At 36.9% G+C, this 17,438-nt stretch overlaps 1 protein-coding gene across 1 annotated transcript in view; it reads right to left on the minus strand.

Annotated features, from left to right (window-relative positions):
* The window catches only part of LOC141510156 (uncharacterized), a 63,454-nt gene that overhangs the window by 40,799 nt on the left and 5,217 nt on the right, over positions 1 to 17,438 (minus strand). Inside the window, 5 exon segments of the mRNA XM_074220181.1 lie at positions 7,669 to 7,880; positions 7,951 to 8,311; positions 8,313 to 11,136; positions 13,828 to 13,923; positions 15,161 to 15,287. Of these exon segments, the coding sequence (XP_074076282.1) occupies positions 7,669 to 7,880; positions 7,951 to 8,311; positions 8,313 to 11,136; positions 13,828 to 13,923; positions 15,161 to 15,287 (3,620 nt within the window).

The raw sequence follows: 17,438 nt of genomic DNA on the forward strand, positions 1-17,438 counted from the left end.
TAACAAGCCCTGCTCTCTTCTACTGTGTTTTGGACTGACTGGCAATTTGGCATCTCAAGCTTAACTCTTCACCTCCATCCCAATTGCTGCCCTCCCATGTTGAAATTCTTGGTAGTCTCTCAGTGTAGGGGACTAACAAAAATCCCATTGCACTTTTTTTTTCTATTCTGTACATACCATCACAGGCTCTCTTTAAACCTGTCTAGTCCCCTCCCACACACACAAACACATATACATAACTTCATATGCCCAAGCTCTGTCTTGTAGCAACTGAAGGTCAAGGAAAACCTTTTACCCTAAGTCTTAACTATTCAAGTCTGGAGCAGAGCGCTATGAAGGACATAACTCATCCCTGAGTAAATAGGGTTGAGGTCCTTGAGCACTTGTTACATCAGTTTACCCTAAAGTGAGCAAACATCTAAGCTCAGTTCTTTGGGAAAGAGTCATGGGTGGTACTTTCTTAGAAAGAAGAGAGAGAGGGGGCTAGGCGGCGCAGTGGATAAAGCACCGGCCCTGGAGTCAGGAGTACCTGAGTTCAAATCCGGCCTCAGACACTTAGGAATTACCTAGTTATGTGGCCTTGGGCAAGCCACTTAACCCCATTTGCCTTGCAAAAACCTAAAAAAAAAAGAAAGAAAGAAGAGGGACGTTGTGGTCCCCAGGATCCTGTTTATGGGGCTAGAATATTGATGGAAGATTGAGTAGGCATTTGTGGATGAAAAGTAGCCAGGAAAGTATTTTTAAAAAATAAACTGTTGAAGGCAGCTAGGTGGCTCAGAGGTTATAGCAACGGCCCTGGAGTGAAGAGTACCTGAGTTCAAATCTGGCCTCAGACACATAATAAGTACCTAGCTGTGTGGCCTTTGGCAAGTCACTGAACCCCATTGCCTTGCAAAAAATTAAAATGTACAAAAAATAAGTTGTTTAACCTATTATTAAATAAAGGAGAATGAGTTCTTTCCAGTTGCTTTTTTTTTTAATACGGCGTGGTACTGATAACTAAACAAGAGCCAAAAGAGGTAAATAAATTATGGACCAATGATGCAAAATTCTGAACCACATTTTAGCGAAGAAATTACAAGTAGTTGCTAGAATAATACAGCAGGCCCAGGTAGGATTCAGGCCAGTAGGGAGGGATGACTTAATATGAGGAAAACTCTGTCAATAACAAAATTAACAGAAATTAAACGATCATCTCAAAAAATACTGAAAAAGCCTATGACAAAAGGCAAACATTCCTATTAAAAACACTAGAAATCAGAGGAATAAATACAGTTTTGCTTCAAATGATAAGTTGGATCTCATGGAAACCATCAGGAAGCATTTTCTGGCATGGGAATAAACCTCCACCCATGTAACAGATTTTGTTTCTGCCACATTCACAATTCTCTATTTCATTTTCCCCCTTGAAATTATTGGGAACCCAGATTCTTCTGGGCCTTTCAGAGTCCATGTGATGAATGCATTGCAGCGAGAACTCCATTGAGGCAGGGTCCAGGGAATGGTTAGCTGACAGTGCTGGCTGGCATCCTGCCGAGGCTGGTCTCAGGGACATCTAGCTAGGGAAACAAAACTTGAGGGAAAAAATTTGAGCAAGCAAAAGCCAGAGAGAGATTTTAACAGAGAAAGCAATTTAACAGGGGTCCGATAATTGGGAAAATAACTAGGTCTATAAAAAGCAAGAGTTATGATTTAGGAACGTGACCCTAAGCCAGGATCAAAATACCTTTGACAAGAACAGGGGCTCCAATGTAAGGACTAACAGACTGCCTTCTGTGGGGGGTGGGGAGAGGGGAAAATGTAAAACTCAAAATAAATCTTTCAAAAAAAGAACACGGGCTCCAATAAAACACAGATCTGTTAATGGATGCCACGTTAAGTTGTAACCAAAAACTCAAAAATAGTACAAATGGACTGAATAAGCATCTCAAAGCTGCACGTGTCCAAAAGGTAATTTGCACCAAAATGTTCTATTCTAGCTTTGGCTGTGTTTAGAATGAATAAAAATTCTAGTTGAAGAATGAATCTCTCCTTTAAAGTAGTTTAAAAAATTGACCGCTAGGCATTATCCTGATATAAGCAGCCACCCTGATATTTCTTTTCCTTCAGGGAACTGGTTGGGGTCAAAAGTCACAAACTATGTTAAAAGGCCAACACACAACACTTGTCAATTATTTAAGATTAAGATGGCTCTGTCTGATACATAATTATGACTTGCCTGGCAAGACTCCAGTCATTTGCTCTGACAGAGCAGAGAAGGACAAGAGGGCACATCCTCTTATGAATTTGATGTCCTCTACAGGAAGAGGTTTCAGACAGTCCTTTCCCAATGAGCCAGGTTCCAGGTCTGCCGGTTTAGTGGTTTAAGAAAATTCTGCCTTGGGGCAGCTAGGTGGCCCAGTTGATAGAGCACCTGCCAGGGAGTCAGAAGGACCTGAGTTCAAATGTGACCTCAGACACTCAATAATTACCTAGCTGTGTGGCCTTGGGCAAGCCACTTAATTCCATTGTCTTGAAAAACCTAAAACAAATCCTACCTCACAGGAGGGTGAAGTTGTTTGCTCATAGGGCACTCATCCCACCTGCAGTATTTAACATCCAACCAGAGAGTTAATGGCTTCATTGGTATACTGTTGTCTTTCTATTTTAAGGTACCTGATGTCAGATCATCAGTACATAATAATAATAATATAGCAATGACCTATAACCAGAGCTTCTGGGGGCTCGAGCACTAAGGAGAATCATGAGTGTGCCAGACTGTAATTTGGTATAAGAGATCCAGGAAAATTATAATTTAATGGTTGCTCATGGACCTGAGGGCAGTGCTGTGAATGAAATCCAATAGACAGATTTTAAGATATCAAAATGCAATAACCCATTTTAGAACATTTTAATAAAATCAACTTTTTGCAATCAACCCATTCAGGTATTTTTTTTTTATGTTTAAAATAACTAAACATCTTCTTTTGGCAGGGAGTTCGACCATCATCCCCAGACTGCTCCTGTAACAATGAGCTAGAGAGTTCCACAGAGAAATCTAAGTGGTCTAATCTAAGAGGTCTAATGAATTCTGAATTCAAGCTGAAGGCCATCTCACATTGATAACTTTGCACTTCAGGACATTTGTTACTAGACTGAGCAGATGCTACCTGTTCAGTAAAGCTTTCACTATCTCTCCTTTATCTTTTCCAAGTCAGTTGGTTTTCCTATATTTAATATTATCTTTTTTTTTAGTTTTTCAAATTAGTTTTACTGTTTCTTGATGCCACATGTTATTAACTCACTTGACCAATTCTAATTTTAAAAGAGTTATTTTCTTCCATGAAGTTTTGAAGCACATTTAGCCTTTGGCTAATTCTGATTTTTAAGGAATTTTGTCCAATATTTTTGGTGCCTCTTACCGAACTATTTCTTTCCCTGCCATAATTTTTTCAATTACTTTTATTCAACTTTCCAATTTTTCCTCTACCATTCCTATTTTGAGAAAGTTTATTTAATGAAATAAAGTAAAAATAGTGTACTCAAGTAAAAATAACATACTCAAAAATCTAAGGAATCAGAATAGGGAAGGAGCTAATGAAACAATTTCCTTTTTTTATACAAAAAAATTCAAATCATAGAGAGTAATTATTCATGGGTCGGCAGAGCCAAAATAATGATGAAAATTTTAGCTAAACTAAGTAATATAGTCAATACTATCTCAATTAAATTACCAAAACATTTTTCTTAGATTAGAAAAAAAAAAACAAAATTCATTAGGAAAAGCAAAAAGTCAATAATATCAAGGAATTGATTTAAACAATACAGAGAAAGGAAAATTCACAGTATCAAATCTAAACCTATAGTACAAGACAGTTATTATCAGAACTATCTGGTACTGGTTAATAAAAAAAGTTCTATCAATGGAATAGAAAATACATCAAATTACAGAAGTAAATATAATAGCTTTGCATTTCACAAATTCAAAGACATGATTGGGGGGATAAGAATTCATTATTTGGTAAAAAAATTATTGGGGAAATTAAAAATCTGGCAAAAATTGGACATAAATCATTATCTTATACTATTTATGAGGATAGGGTCAAAATGACTTCATGAGCTGAATATAGAGATATTACAAGAAAATTAGAAGAAGATGGAATATATTTCTTGTCACATTTATGGGTAGGTGAACAATTCATGAATTAACAAGAGCTAGGAAGCAGTGTAAGGCCCCAAATGGATTTCAATTTAGATTAAAAATTTGGATTAAAAATGTTTTTTTTACAAATGAGTATATATGGCCAAGAAAAGTAGAAAATTGGGGCAAATAATTTGTAAGAATTTCTTAGAATGTTGGAGCAGCTGGGTGGTACACAGATAGAGAACACAGGCCTTGGAGTCAGGATGGCCTGAGTTCAAATCCAGCCTCAGACATTTAACAATTATCTAGCCGTGTGAATTTGGGCAAGTCACTTAACTCCATTACTCTGGAAAAATCAAAACAAAAAAACAAGAGTTTCTCAGATAACAATTTCATATCTCAAATGTATTAAGAAATTTACTAATTGCATAAGTATATGAGTCATTTTCCAAATGATAAATGGTCAAAGGATATGAAGTTTTCTGAAGAAACAGAGAAATATAAAAAATGCTCTATATCATTTTTGATTATAAATGCAAATGAAAACAGCCTAAAGCTATTATTTTACATCTACCACATTGACTAAAAACACAAAAGGTAAAGTGAAGAATGTGTGGAGTGGTATGGAAAAAATGGGACACATTCATTTTTTTCTTTATTGTGCACTGATCCATACATTTTGGAGAACAATCTGGAATTATGCCCAGAGTTAAAAAACTCCAACTTTGACCCAACAAGAATATTATTAGATCTATTTTTCAAGATGATGATGGAAAAAGAAAAGAACCTAAATGTTACCTGGAAGGGCATCAAAAACCCATATATATTCAAATCCAGAAACTATGACATCTATCACCTGTTCCTTCTATTTCTCTTCTCTTGCCATTGATAGAATTTCTGATACAATATTATATAATATTAGTGACAACTGTGCATTCTTGTTTTATCCTTGAGTCTATGGGAGAGTTTCTGGATTAATTAATGCTTGCGGATGGGTTTAAATGTTTTTTTTAACAACTGAAGGAATAATCCATTTACATCTATACTTTGAAGTCTTTTTAAAAATACTTTGCAAACTTTAATGCATTCTTTAAATGTTGTTACACTGATATTTCTTTTGTCCTCAATTTTTTCTACATTTTTATTGAAGTCTTTGGTTTTTTGGAAATATATTCTATTTGTTTTCCAATTTTATACAATAGTAGTTCCTACCTATTATTTTGTAATGTTTTGAATTTTACAATTTTTCCCTCTACCTTGCTTGCCTCCCTCCAATCCCCCCCAAAGGCATTCTGACAGACTTTAAATTGTTTACATGCTATACACTGATCAAAATGGAATGTGTTGAGAAAAATCATATCCTTGAGGAAAAAATAAACTATAAGTCATAGCAAAATTACATAATACATAATATTCTTTTAAAATTTGAAGGTAATAGTCCTTGGTCTTTGTTCAAACTCCACAATTCTTTCTCAGGATATAGATGGTATTCTCCACCAGAGAGCCCAAAATTGTGCCTAATTGTTGCCCTGTTGGTATGAACAAGTCCATTAAGGTTGATCATCACCCCCGCTATGTTGCTGTTAGAGTATACAATGTTCATCTGGTTCTGATCATCTTGCTCAACATCAGTTCATGCAAATCCTTCCAGGCTTCTCTGAATTCCGATCCCTCCTGGTTTCTGATAGAACAATAGTGTTCCATAACATTCATTTACCACAATTGTTCAGTCATTCCCCAATTGATGGATATCCCCTTGATTTCCAATTCTTTGTCACCACAAACAGGGCTGCTATGAATACTTTTGTACAAGTGATGTTTTTACCCTTTTTTATGGTCTCTTCAGAATATAGACCCAGTAGGGGTATTGGATCAAAGGATGTGCCCATTTTTAATTGCTCTTTGGGCTTAATTCCACATTGTTCTTCATATGAATCAAATACTTTCAAGTCTTTTTAATTGAAATGAGTGTTATGCATTATCAAAAGGTTTTTGTGACCATGATTTTTAAAAAAAAATATTTATTTTGAATTTTACAATTTTCCTCCTAATCTTGCTTCCCTCCCTCTACCCCACCACAGAAGGCAGTCTATTAGTCTTTACGTTCTGTCCATGGTATACATTGATCTAAGTTGAATGTGATGAGAGAGAAATTAATTTTTAAAACTTTTATAATTGATATAATTGATCATGTTAATCATTCTTTTTATCAGTTGAAGGAACAATGAGGTAATCACTGCATGGACTTGAACACTGTATGGTCAATCATGACAGAACGTAGTCCCAATAGAAAGAAAACAACTATAGTTGATATGAACAAGTTTGTTGTTCCAGAGGAAAATGTTGAGATATTTACATTTTTACATTTTTCTATGAAAATGTTTATGACAAATTCTGACAATAATTCTGTTCTCAATTTCATTAAATAATTTTTAGCTCAAACATTTTCAACTTCTGTTTTCAAACCCCAAAAGGTACATCAAGCACAAAATGGAAAAAGGTGCAATAGGAGCAACAGTGAAGCATGTAGTCCAATTTCTATCAGAAGGAAATACTTTTAGGTTCATGAATTTTTTTAATTGTAGTTATTACAAGGATTGTGACTTTTCTTTTTCTGAGGGAGCAGAAGCATTCAAAGATAAAAGTTCAAAAATAAGCTAATTATTGCTATCCTAAAGAAGTGATGGGCCACAACAGAATATAGTACTCCTTAAGTGAATAAAAAACATAAAACAAGGTTGACAATCATGATGTGGCCTTAGATATGAGAACAAAAACATAAAGATAAAAGGGATCAGCAGAGAAATTATACTTTATATCTATGCATAGATCTGAATAGTTCTAAATATAAAACGTAGAATACAATATAGAAAACTCCTAGACAAAAAGAGAACTGTTTCTTACATTGGTATATGAAATTAATAGAAAACAAATGTGATAATGGATCAAGAGTTGGTAAATAAAGAAAAAAGCATCATAACCCAATTAAAAGTCTGGTAACTATCATTCTGAACTTCATGAGCTGAGGCTGAAGTGAGAATTCTGCTTTTTCCTGTGGGGCAGGTTTGTTGTTGAGAATCCAATTGTTTATTAAACTGTAAATTAAATCAACCTAGAAATGTGAACTAATGGCATTTTCAAATGACTGATCCTGCCCATTTAACTTTGAGGAATCTTCTCTTTCCCTAGGCTTATACATTATAAATCAGGTTCCTTTGATTCAGTTGAGGGAAGATTTTTAGATTTTGTGCTTTTGTGCATGTTTCCCCATCTATATATCTGGTTGCTTCCTTCAGATGAAGATGGAGGCTGCTTCAGAACTGAGCATGTGGGTGAAAGAATTACGTCATCAAAGATTCATGACCATGGACACTCTTTGCACAAAAATGACATTCAAGTGGCTTCTCTATGGTTTTGTTTTCTGATGACTAACAAGATGAGACTTAAAGCCAAAAGTATGTCCTGATTACATTTATAAGGTTATTCTCCAGTGTGGATTCTCTGAGATGTAATAAGACAGGATCTCTCTCTAAAAGTCTTATCACTAATTATATTCATAAGGTTTCTCTGCAGTGTGTATTCTCTGATGTGCAATAAGATTGGATCTTCCACTGAAAGTCTTATTACAGTGATTACAATCATAAGGTTTCTCTCCTTTGTGGATTTTCTGATGTCTAGTAAGCTTGGCTCTCAATTCAAAAGTCTTTCCACAGTGATTACGTTCATAAGGCTTCTCTCCAGTGTGGATTCTCTGATGCTTAATATGATTGGCTCTCTCTCTGAAAGTCTTACCACGCTTCTCTGATGTCTAGTAAGGTTGGCTCTCATTCCAAAAGTCTTTCCACACTGATTACATTCATAAGATTTCTCCCAGTGTGAAATCCCTGGTGGTTAATAAGTTTGGATCGCTCTCTGAAAGTCTTATGACAGTGATTACATTCATAAGGTTTCTCTCCTGTGTGGATTCTCTGATGTTCATCTAGATTGGAGGTCGGTCTGAAAGTCTTACCAAATCGATTATATTCATAATGTTTCTCCACAGTGTGAATTCTCTGATGTCTAATGAGACTGGATCTCTCCCTGAAAGCATTACCATACTGATTACATTGATAAGGTTTCTCCCATAGTGTGGATACTCTGGTGTTTAATAAGACTGGATCACTCAAAGTCTTATTAGCGATTACATTCATAAGGTTTCTCTCCTTTGTGAATTTTCTGATGTCTAGTAAGCTTGGCTCTCAATTTAAAAGTCTTTTCACATTGATTACATGCATAAGGTTTCTCCCCAGTGTGGATTCTCTGATGTGTATTAAAATCAGACTTCCATCTGAAAGACTTTCCACAATGATTACATTCATAAGGCTTCTCACCAGTGTGGATTCTCTGATGCTTAATAAGATTGGATCTCTCTCTGAAAGCATTACCACACTGATTACACTCATAAGGTTTCTCTCCTGTGTGGATTCTCTGATGTACAGTAAGCTGGGCTCTCATACCAAAAGTCTTTCCACACTGATCACATTCATAAGATTTCTCCCCAGTGTGGATTCTCTGATGTTTAACAAGGCTGTGGCTCCCTCTAAAAGTTTTATCACACTGATTACATTCATAAGGTTTCTCTCCAGTGTGGATTCTCCAATGTTTACTAAGCTCAGACCTCCATGTGAAAGTCTTTCCACATTGCTTACATTCATAAGGTTTCTCTCCAGTGTGGATCCTCCAATGTGTACTAAACTCATACCTCCATCTGAAAGTCTTGCCACATTGTTTACATTCATGAGGTTTCTCTCCTATGTGAATTCTCTGATGTCTAGTAAGCTGGGCTCTCATTCCAAAAGTCTTTCTACACTGATTACATTCAAAAGGTTTCTCTCCTGTGTGGATTGTCTGATGTCTACTAAGCTTGGCTCTTAATTCAAAAGTCTTTCCACACTGATTACATTCATAAGGTTTCTCCCCAGTGTGGATTCTCTGATGTGCAATAAGCCTGGATCTCTCACTGAAAGTCTTATTACAGTGATTACATCCATAAGGTTTCTCTCCCGTGTGGATTCTCTGATGTCTAGTAAGCTGGGATCTCAAACCAAAAGTCTTTCCACATTGATCACATTCAAAAGATTTCTCTCCAGTGTGGATTCTCTGATGTCTAATTAGACTGGATTTCTCTCTGAAAGCATTACCACACTGATTACATTCGTAAGGTTTCTCCCCAGTGTGGATTCTCTGATGTATATTAAAATCACACCTCCATCTGAAAGACTTTCCACAGTGATGACATTCATAAGGTTTCTCTCCAGTGTGGATTCTCCAATGTGTACTAAACTCAGACCTCCATCTGAAAGTCTTTCCACATTGCTTGCATTCATAAGGTTTTTCCCCAGTGTGGATTTTCTGATGTTTAAGAAGGCTATGTCTCCCTGTAAAGGTCTTATCACACTGATTACATTCATAAGGTTTCTCCCCAGTGTGGATTCTCTGATGTGTAACAAGGCTGTGTCTCTCTCTAAAAGTCTTATCACACTGATTACATTCATAAGGTTTCTCCCCAGTGTGGATTCTCCGATGTTTAACAAGACTTTGTCTCTCTCTAAAAGTCTTATCACACTGATTACATTCATAAGGTTTCTCCCCAGTGTGGATTCTCTGATGTGTAACAAGGCTGTATCTCCCTCTAAAAGTCTTATCACACTGATTACATTCATAAGGTTTCTCCCCAGTGTGGATTCTCTGATGTGTAACAAGGCTGTGTCTCTCTCTAAAAGTCTTATCACACTGATTACATTCATAAGGTTTCTCTCCTGTGTGGATTCTCTGATGTCTAGTAAGCTGGGCTCTCATCCCAAAAGTCTTTCCACACTGGTTACATTCATAAGGTTTCTCCCCAGTGTGGATTCTCTGATGTGCAGTAAGACTGGATCTCTCCCTGAAATTCTTATAACAGTGATTACATCCATAAGGTTTCTCTTTGTGGATTTTCTCATGTCTAGTAAGGTTGGCTCTCAATTCGAAAGCCTTTCCACATTGCTTACATTCATAAGGTTTCTCCCCAGTGTGGATTCTCTGATGTCGTGCTCGAGTGGAACGTACTCTGAAAGTCTTACCACAGTGATTACAATCATAAGGCTTCTCCCCAGTGTGGATTCTCTGATGTTCAGTAAGACTGGAGATCTCTCTGAAAGCCTTATCACACTGATTACATTCATAAGGTTTCTCCCCAGTGTGGATTCTCTGATGTCGAGTTAGACTGGAGCTCAATCTGAAAGTCTTTCCACATTGGTTACATTCATAAGGTTTCTCTCCCGTAGGGTTTCTCTGATGGATAAGGAGAGATGACTTTTCACTGAACGATTTATCATATTCGACATACTCTTGGAACTTCTCTTTAGTAAGAATTCCCTGGTGGGATGAAAGTGATGACTGTCTCCTGAAGGCATTTTTAGATTGCATACACTTAGGTAGCTTCTTTCTTGTATGAAATTTCTGATGGCACATGAAGGATGACTGTTGCTTAAAAGCTTTACCACATTCATTACAACTATAATGTTCCTTTCCATTTTCAATTTTCTGAAGGTCACTGAGCTCTGAATAACAGTTCAAACCCATCTCACCTTCATTACAGATATTAGCCACTTTTCCAACATGGCTGTTCTGAGGTATAATGATTTCCGAATTCAAGCTGAAAGCCGTTTGCACTTCAGGACACTTGTCACAAGACTGAGCAGCTGCTAACTGTTCAGTTAAGCACTCGCTATACTTCTTGTCTTGAGAAGAGTCATTTCCTGACATCATTTTCTTACAGTGAATTAGGACTGAATGCTGCTTGACACTCATCCTATCTGTAGCAAAGTCCCAGTGACTCTTTTGCTTTTTCCCTGTCTCGATTTCAGAATTGCAGATTTCCCTGAGATGTAGGTCACAGTGAGCATCCTTCACCCATCTTTGCCCTCGTGATGCTTCCACAGACATGCTCAGCTTTGAAGTAATCTCCCTCATTTCATTCCCGGTCTTTCCATCTGAAGCAAACAACAAAAAATACTAGTTAAAAAACAGAAAAACACAATATTAGTTCACATTTCCAGGTTGATTTCACTTACAAAAAGTTTGACATGCAACTAGATTCTCAAAACAAACCTGCAACACAGACAAAACCATCATTCTCATTCTTTTCTCAAATCAGGCTATGAATCTGAACGACATGTTCCTGACCAAACTCTCAGACAAGAGGTAAAATTCAGTGACTGGTCAATCTCTGTCCATAGCTCAATAATATTTCTCCATTACCTTTTTTTTTTGTTTTTGTTTTTTGAAGTCAGTGGGGTTAAGTGGCTTGCCCAAGGCCACACAGTTAGGTAATTATTATATGCCTGAGGCCAGATTTGAACTCAGGTACTCCTGACTCCAGGGCCGGTGCTCTATCCACTGCGCCACCTAGCCACCCCCATTACCCCTTTTTAGAAAAAATAGTAAAACCCTTTTGTTATTATGTCCACTTGTTTAAACTGGGAAGCATGAGGTGTTGCTGCACTGGTAGGAGATAATGAATGGTAAGAAAAATTAACCTGGCATGTTTAAAATCCAAGTTTTGTTGGAAGCTTTAAACATTTAGTTTGTCACGTTCTATATTTCTTAACCTTGTTACCAATGATTATTACCATTTGATTCTAGGAAGTGAACTATCATCTCACCCAGGATTAGGTGGCTGTCATTGCCAAGTCCTAGGAGCAAGAATATATCTGATACCCAGACTTATAGTAAATATTTTCCTGCTTATGATTATAAATACTTCTGAGTCTCTCCTTCAGTGGCTGTTAGCATATTTTGGATGATTCATATGATAATAGTTCTCTGCATTGTTTGTAGCTGCCATAGCTTTGCTATAAGGATGCCTTTGAGTAGAGAAGTCTTTTATATTTTCCTGACACTCAGATAATGCACACAGCTACCAAGTTTTCATGGTACAATGTAATGTTTTATTGCAGTTGTATCCAGTGGTCTTCACAGTCAGAAAAGTGAATAAAACTGGTAGGATCTTGACCATGGAAAGCAATGCTTCAAGTCCAGGAGGTGTCCATCCTACTTTGTGGGATACTGTAGGGAAGGATGAAATCTGACAGAAGAGCTATAATCTGACAGAGGATCTATGAGCCCTTAATCCTCTCCCACAGTATCCTAAAGGTTGCTACTCTTCATAAAAAAAATTAGGCAACATCCTTTCAACTGGCACTATGACAAGGCAATCCTCTGATTTCTTCTTGACTCCCTATGCCATTCACAACAGCCTTTCCAAATCTTTTCATTCCTTCCCAGCATTCCCATGATTTACTACCCTGCACCCATGCTCTTGGTATAAAATTTGACCTCATGTTATTAAAACAATTGTGCATTTATCAGTAGTTTTACCTTCTCCTCATCTCATAGAAATGAGATGCCTTCTGCATTCCTTTCTCACAAGGGATCCTCCTGATTTATACTTTATATAATTTTTTTTTACAATTCTTTCCAAGTTGTCTTTCCCTCTCAGTAAAGGATATGCATTATCTTTCTCTGAATCACCAGAATAGAGCCCTTAGCCTGAAGCATAGTTTGGATAGTTGATTCTTGTCCTTTGTTATCAAAGAAGAACAAAATGACATCACTATGATAGAGATCATTTACAATGTGTCCAATTAAGGTTGATCAGACCAATATGAGCTCAGAATGCTCCACCACAGGTCGGGCACAAATAGATTGTGTGAACACCTGAGAAGAATTCTCTAAACTCAAATAACTCACTCATTCTTCTGTCTTCTTCCATTCTGACTTACTCATAGGGCACAACACCTTCTCTGATGAGACCACACTGTACTGGGTGGTCCTGTGTCAATGTCTCCCATGCTGCACAATCAATTCTAATACTCTTAAGAGACCCCCAGGGCAGCTAGGTGGCTCAGTGGATGTAGTACCAGCCCCGGAGTCAGGGCAAGTCACTTAAACCCACTGCCTTAATATAAAATAAGATTTTTTAAAATAGGGAGACCCTGAGAGTGTCCATTTATTGATGTTTCTAATCTTAAGGTGAGCACTTCCCCTGTGTGAATTTTCCATAAAATAGTCTTTTTGTCAACCTCATGTTTGTCCTTAAAATAACATTGCCAGTCCATCATAGTTTTGCTCTCTGTAATAATGTTAGAATGCTTGAGAAACAACCAGAGACAGAATCCATATTTTGTTGCATCTCAGCTCTAGCAGCTGCATTGAGGACACCATCACCTACAAACAGAAGACCATGCACCAACACTCCCTCCATTTTGAACCTGGCTTGTAGTCTTTTCAAGTTGAAGAATTTGCCAGCAGTGTGATAGCTGACCTTGATGCCTTCTCCATCATTTCATAAATGCTTGTTGACTTGAAAAGAGTTTAGAGAACAGCTTTCATTAGACAAGCTGAGTTCTTTCTGGATACCTGAATTCCAAACAATGAATCTGACAGGATCACAGTCTTATCCCTGGAAGTCAAAGGCTAGATCATGCAGTCACTTAATTTCACAGATGGGTGAAACTGAGGTTCAGAAATTCAATGACTTGCCCAGGAGTCCACTGCTAAAAATGCCTAAACAAGATTAGCAATCAGATCTTCCTACCCCCAAGTCTAGCATTCCCTTCTCTGTGACATATAGCTGGTTCTTCTGATGACAGCCCTCAAGAACTTGATTCCATTTAACACACCTGGACAAGAGGTTCTGGGATCTTCTCGCTGCAGTAGGCAAGGTCCTTCCCCTTTCTCTAAATGGGAGATCAAATCTTCCCTGGGAACTGGAACACCTGGGAGTGGGAAATAAAAGAGGGAGAGGCATGTTCAATATGGTTCTCTTCTTTTTTTAAAAGTTTTTTGAAGGCAATGGGGTTAAGTGGCTTTCCCTAGGCTAAACAGCTAGGTAATTATTAAGTGTCTGAGACCAGATTTGAACTCAGGTCCTCCTGACTCCAGGGTCAGTGCTCTATCCACTATGCCACCTAGCTGCCCCTCAATATGGTTCTCTTCGGGGAAAGAGTGCATAGAGGAAGGGTCACCAGATGGTTTCCAGGATACCTCCAGGATCATTTTCATGGTCTTTGTATCTAGGAACTTTGGTGGGAGTTGGGAAAGAAGTAATTTGGAAACAGAAAAATCAATTTTATATACTTCTTTCTTTGAAGCATTGACTGATTTCATAGATTCCATTATGTAAAAATTAAGAAGCAACTGCTAACACAGGGTAGAAAGTTTTGCTCCTGGATTCCAGAAGCCCTGTTTTCAACTCCAGTCTCAAGCAGTTATTACCTAAGTATCTGAGGCAAGATACACAAACCCTTTTTGGCCTTAGTTTCCTCCAATGTAAAACAGTGATGATAATATCATCTGACACTCTTATTTTGAGGATCAAATTAGAAAATAATTGTAATGAAAGCATTTAGTCCATTGCTTGCCACATTTAGGTCAATAAAAATGCTTGCCTCCTTCTTTTCCCTTTCTACCACTTGTTCTAGTATTTGGGAGAAGTATGAAGCAGGACCAGTGACACACTACTTCCACCAGCCTTCTAGGAATAAGAGTAGGAGTAAGAACCTACAACTTTAGACTTCTTTTAACCTCCAAAGACCAGACCCAACCCGAAGAGGAAGGAACTACTTTGTGAAGGAAGGGTTTTTCAACACTGCCCATATCAAAGGAAAAGCTGCTTGAGCAGTTTTCAGAGATTTCACAAACATCATGTTCAGAGAGATGGTAGATTATATACAACCTCTAAGATTAGTTCTAAGTCTAAGATTCTCTAACACTGCTGTGATCTTTGACCTCAGGATCTCTAGAATCATCAAGAGACAGTCCTAGGGGCAAGAAAGGAAAGCCCCTGTATCCTGTTACACAGGGGAAAGACCCTTTATGGGAAAACCAGGCAGCAGGAGGACTACCACTTTAGTCTTTCTAAGAACTGAAAAATACTGCAAACCCTACACATGAGGGAGGGAATGAAAGCATTTCCTTTGATAGCAGATTCAGTTACCCAGGAATTGTCCTTACCCAGGAAGTGCAGGTTCCGAGCAGTCTCCAGCATGACCTCCTTATAAAGCTCTTTCTGAGGAGACTTCAACAGGCCCCATTCATCCCAAGTGAAGTCCACAAGCACATCCGTGAAAGTCACCAGCACCTAATCCATGAATAAAATCAAGATTTAAGAGTTGAAAGACACTTCAGAATTCATCTAGTTTAATGTTCATCAATTTACAGGAGGAAATTGAAACACAAAGGAAGGATTTCCCCAAAGTTCCTATCCTCAGGAGGATCAGTCAACACTTAAAATCACAGTCAGGAAAAGCTCAATGTAATAGTAGGAGTTTTTTATATCTGCAGTTAGAATAAAGTAGAGAAATTTGTATAGACAAAATTGTAAAATCCAAAATAAATAAAATCTTTTATAAAAAAAATAAATTCCTGAACAATCTCATTTTCTTCTGAGAATATATGTTCTATCCAGAACATATCTGGGTAGAAGTAAATGTATATAAAGGAAAAATCAAAAATCAAAAGCTTAAAATTAAGAAAGCCTCTATGCTATTTTGACTCTGCTAAGAAATAAGATTTGAGTATAAAGACAGGTTTATAATAATTCATGCTATCCTTCCTGGAAATATGACTGTTCTTATAATACTTTTGTTTGAAATTCATAATATCTGTTTAAATTTTTTAAAAATCATATAAGATGTTTTAATTGTTTAAAAGGATTCTAAAAGCAATTTTTATTTATGCTGATTTTTAAACTTAATATTCTTCTACAAAAACATCTTTGTTTAATAAGGCCTAATCAAGAGGCAATTGGGATTGTTAATTTTATTTTAATCCCAAATTTATTTCAATTTTTAAACCACAGTCTTTTTGTGAAACCATAGAACTGAGTTGTGAGGTTGTTCAGTAATAGTAAATTATTGTTGCCACTGAAAGATTACAGTCACTGTGTAGCATATTCTGATCCTTTGGACTACAAAGTATAGGGCTCATTCTCTGTCTGATTATAGGAAATTGCTATCAAAGACCTCATGAGCCTGAAAATTGGTCTTTTGAGTCTGTAATCTAAGCAAAAAGGAAATTTTGGTTGGACCAATGACTGAGGCCCTAGGGGGTTCACATATATTTGTGGGTGATGGGTTCATTGAGAAAGGTTGGGGAAGCAATTGTTCAACAAGTACTGAGACTGGACTTTCCTAACTTCTGAACTCATTTCTCCAATATGACATTTGGAAATGTCTTACCTGGAAGATTTGAAATCTGACTCAAGGCAAACTTAGTCATCAATCTAGCCTTACCTAGAAAATGATTATCTATTATATAAATATCTTCTTTGTTTCCAATTATATACAATAGCAGTTTCTACCAATCATTGTTTTGTAATGTTTGGAATTTTACCTCTCTTTCTTCCCCACTACCCACAACAGAAGGCAATTTAATAATCTTTACATTGTTTCCATGGTATTCTTTTATGAAAACTGAATGTGTTGAGAGAAGAAAACAATGCTTGAGGAAGAAATAAAGTATTAGAAATAGCAAAATTATGTAGTACAAAAGGCAATTTTTTTAAAAAATTGAAAATAATAATCTTTGTTCTTTGTTCAAACTCCACAGGTCTTTCTCTGAATTCAGATGGCATTGTCCATCATAGATTCCCTAAAATTGTTCCTAATTATTGGACTGTTGAAGTAAGCAAGTCCATTAAATTTGATCATTACCCTCATGTTGCTCTTAGGGTGTACAATCTTCTTCTGGTGCTGCTCATCTCATTCAGGATCTATTCAGGCAAGTTTGCCCAGTCTTCTCTGAAATCCTATCCCTCCAGATTTCTAATAGAACAGTGTTCTATCTCATACATACACGATTTGTTTAGCCATTCCCCAACTGATGGAAAATGCCTCAATTTCCTATTCTTTGCCTTTTTTGTAGATGACCTGAGGTTAATCTGTGTTTCAAAGCTGTGTTTAATCATATTATGTCAACATTCCTCTTAGGAGATGACATAAGTTCATCTGTGTTTCAAAGGTGTCTTTATTGATATTGTTAGAACCATTATCTGGTTCTTTTATCCCTTCTTTACATCACTTCATACAAGTCTTCTTATGACATTCTGAATTCCTCTTATTTATAATTCTTATAGTCACAATAACTCTCATCTCAATGACAAAGGATAGTTGTCCTCTCTTATGTCAGATGATCAGTATAACAGAGAAATACATGCTTACAACTATCTAATTCTAAAAGCTAGATGGGCTAACCTAGGCATTTGTTATCAACCACATCAGGGCTGTCCAAT

The sequence above is a fragment of the Macrotis lagotis genome, chromosome 1, assembly GCF_037893015.1.
Source record: "Macrotis lagotis isolate mMagLag1 chromosome 1, bilby.v1.9.chrom.fasta, whole genome shotgun sequence".
Classification (NCBI taxonomy): domain Eukaryota; kingdom Metazoa; phylum Chordata; class Mammalia; order Peramelemorphia; family Peramelidae; genus Macrotis; species Macrotis lagotis.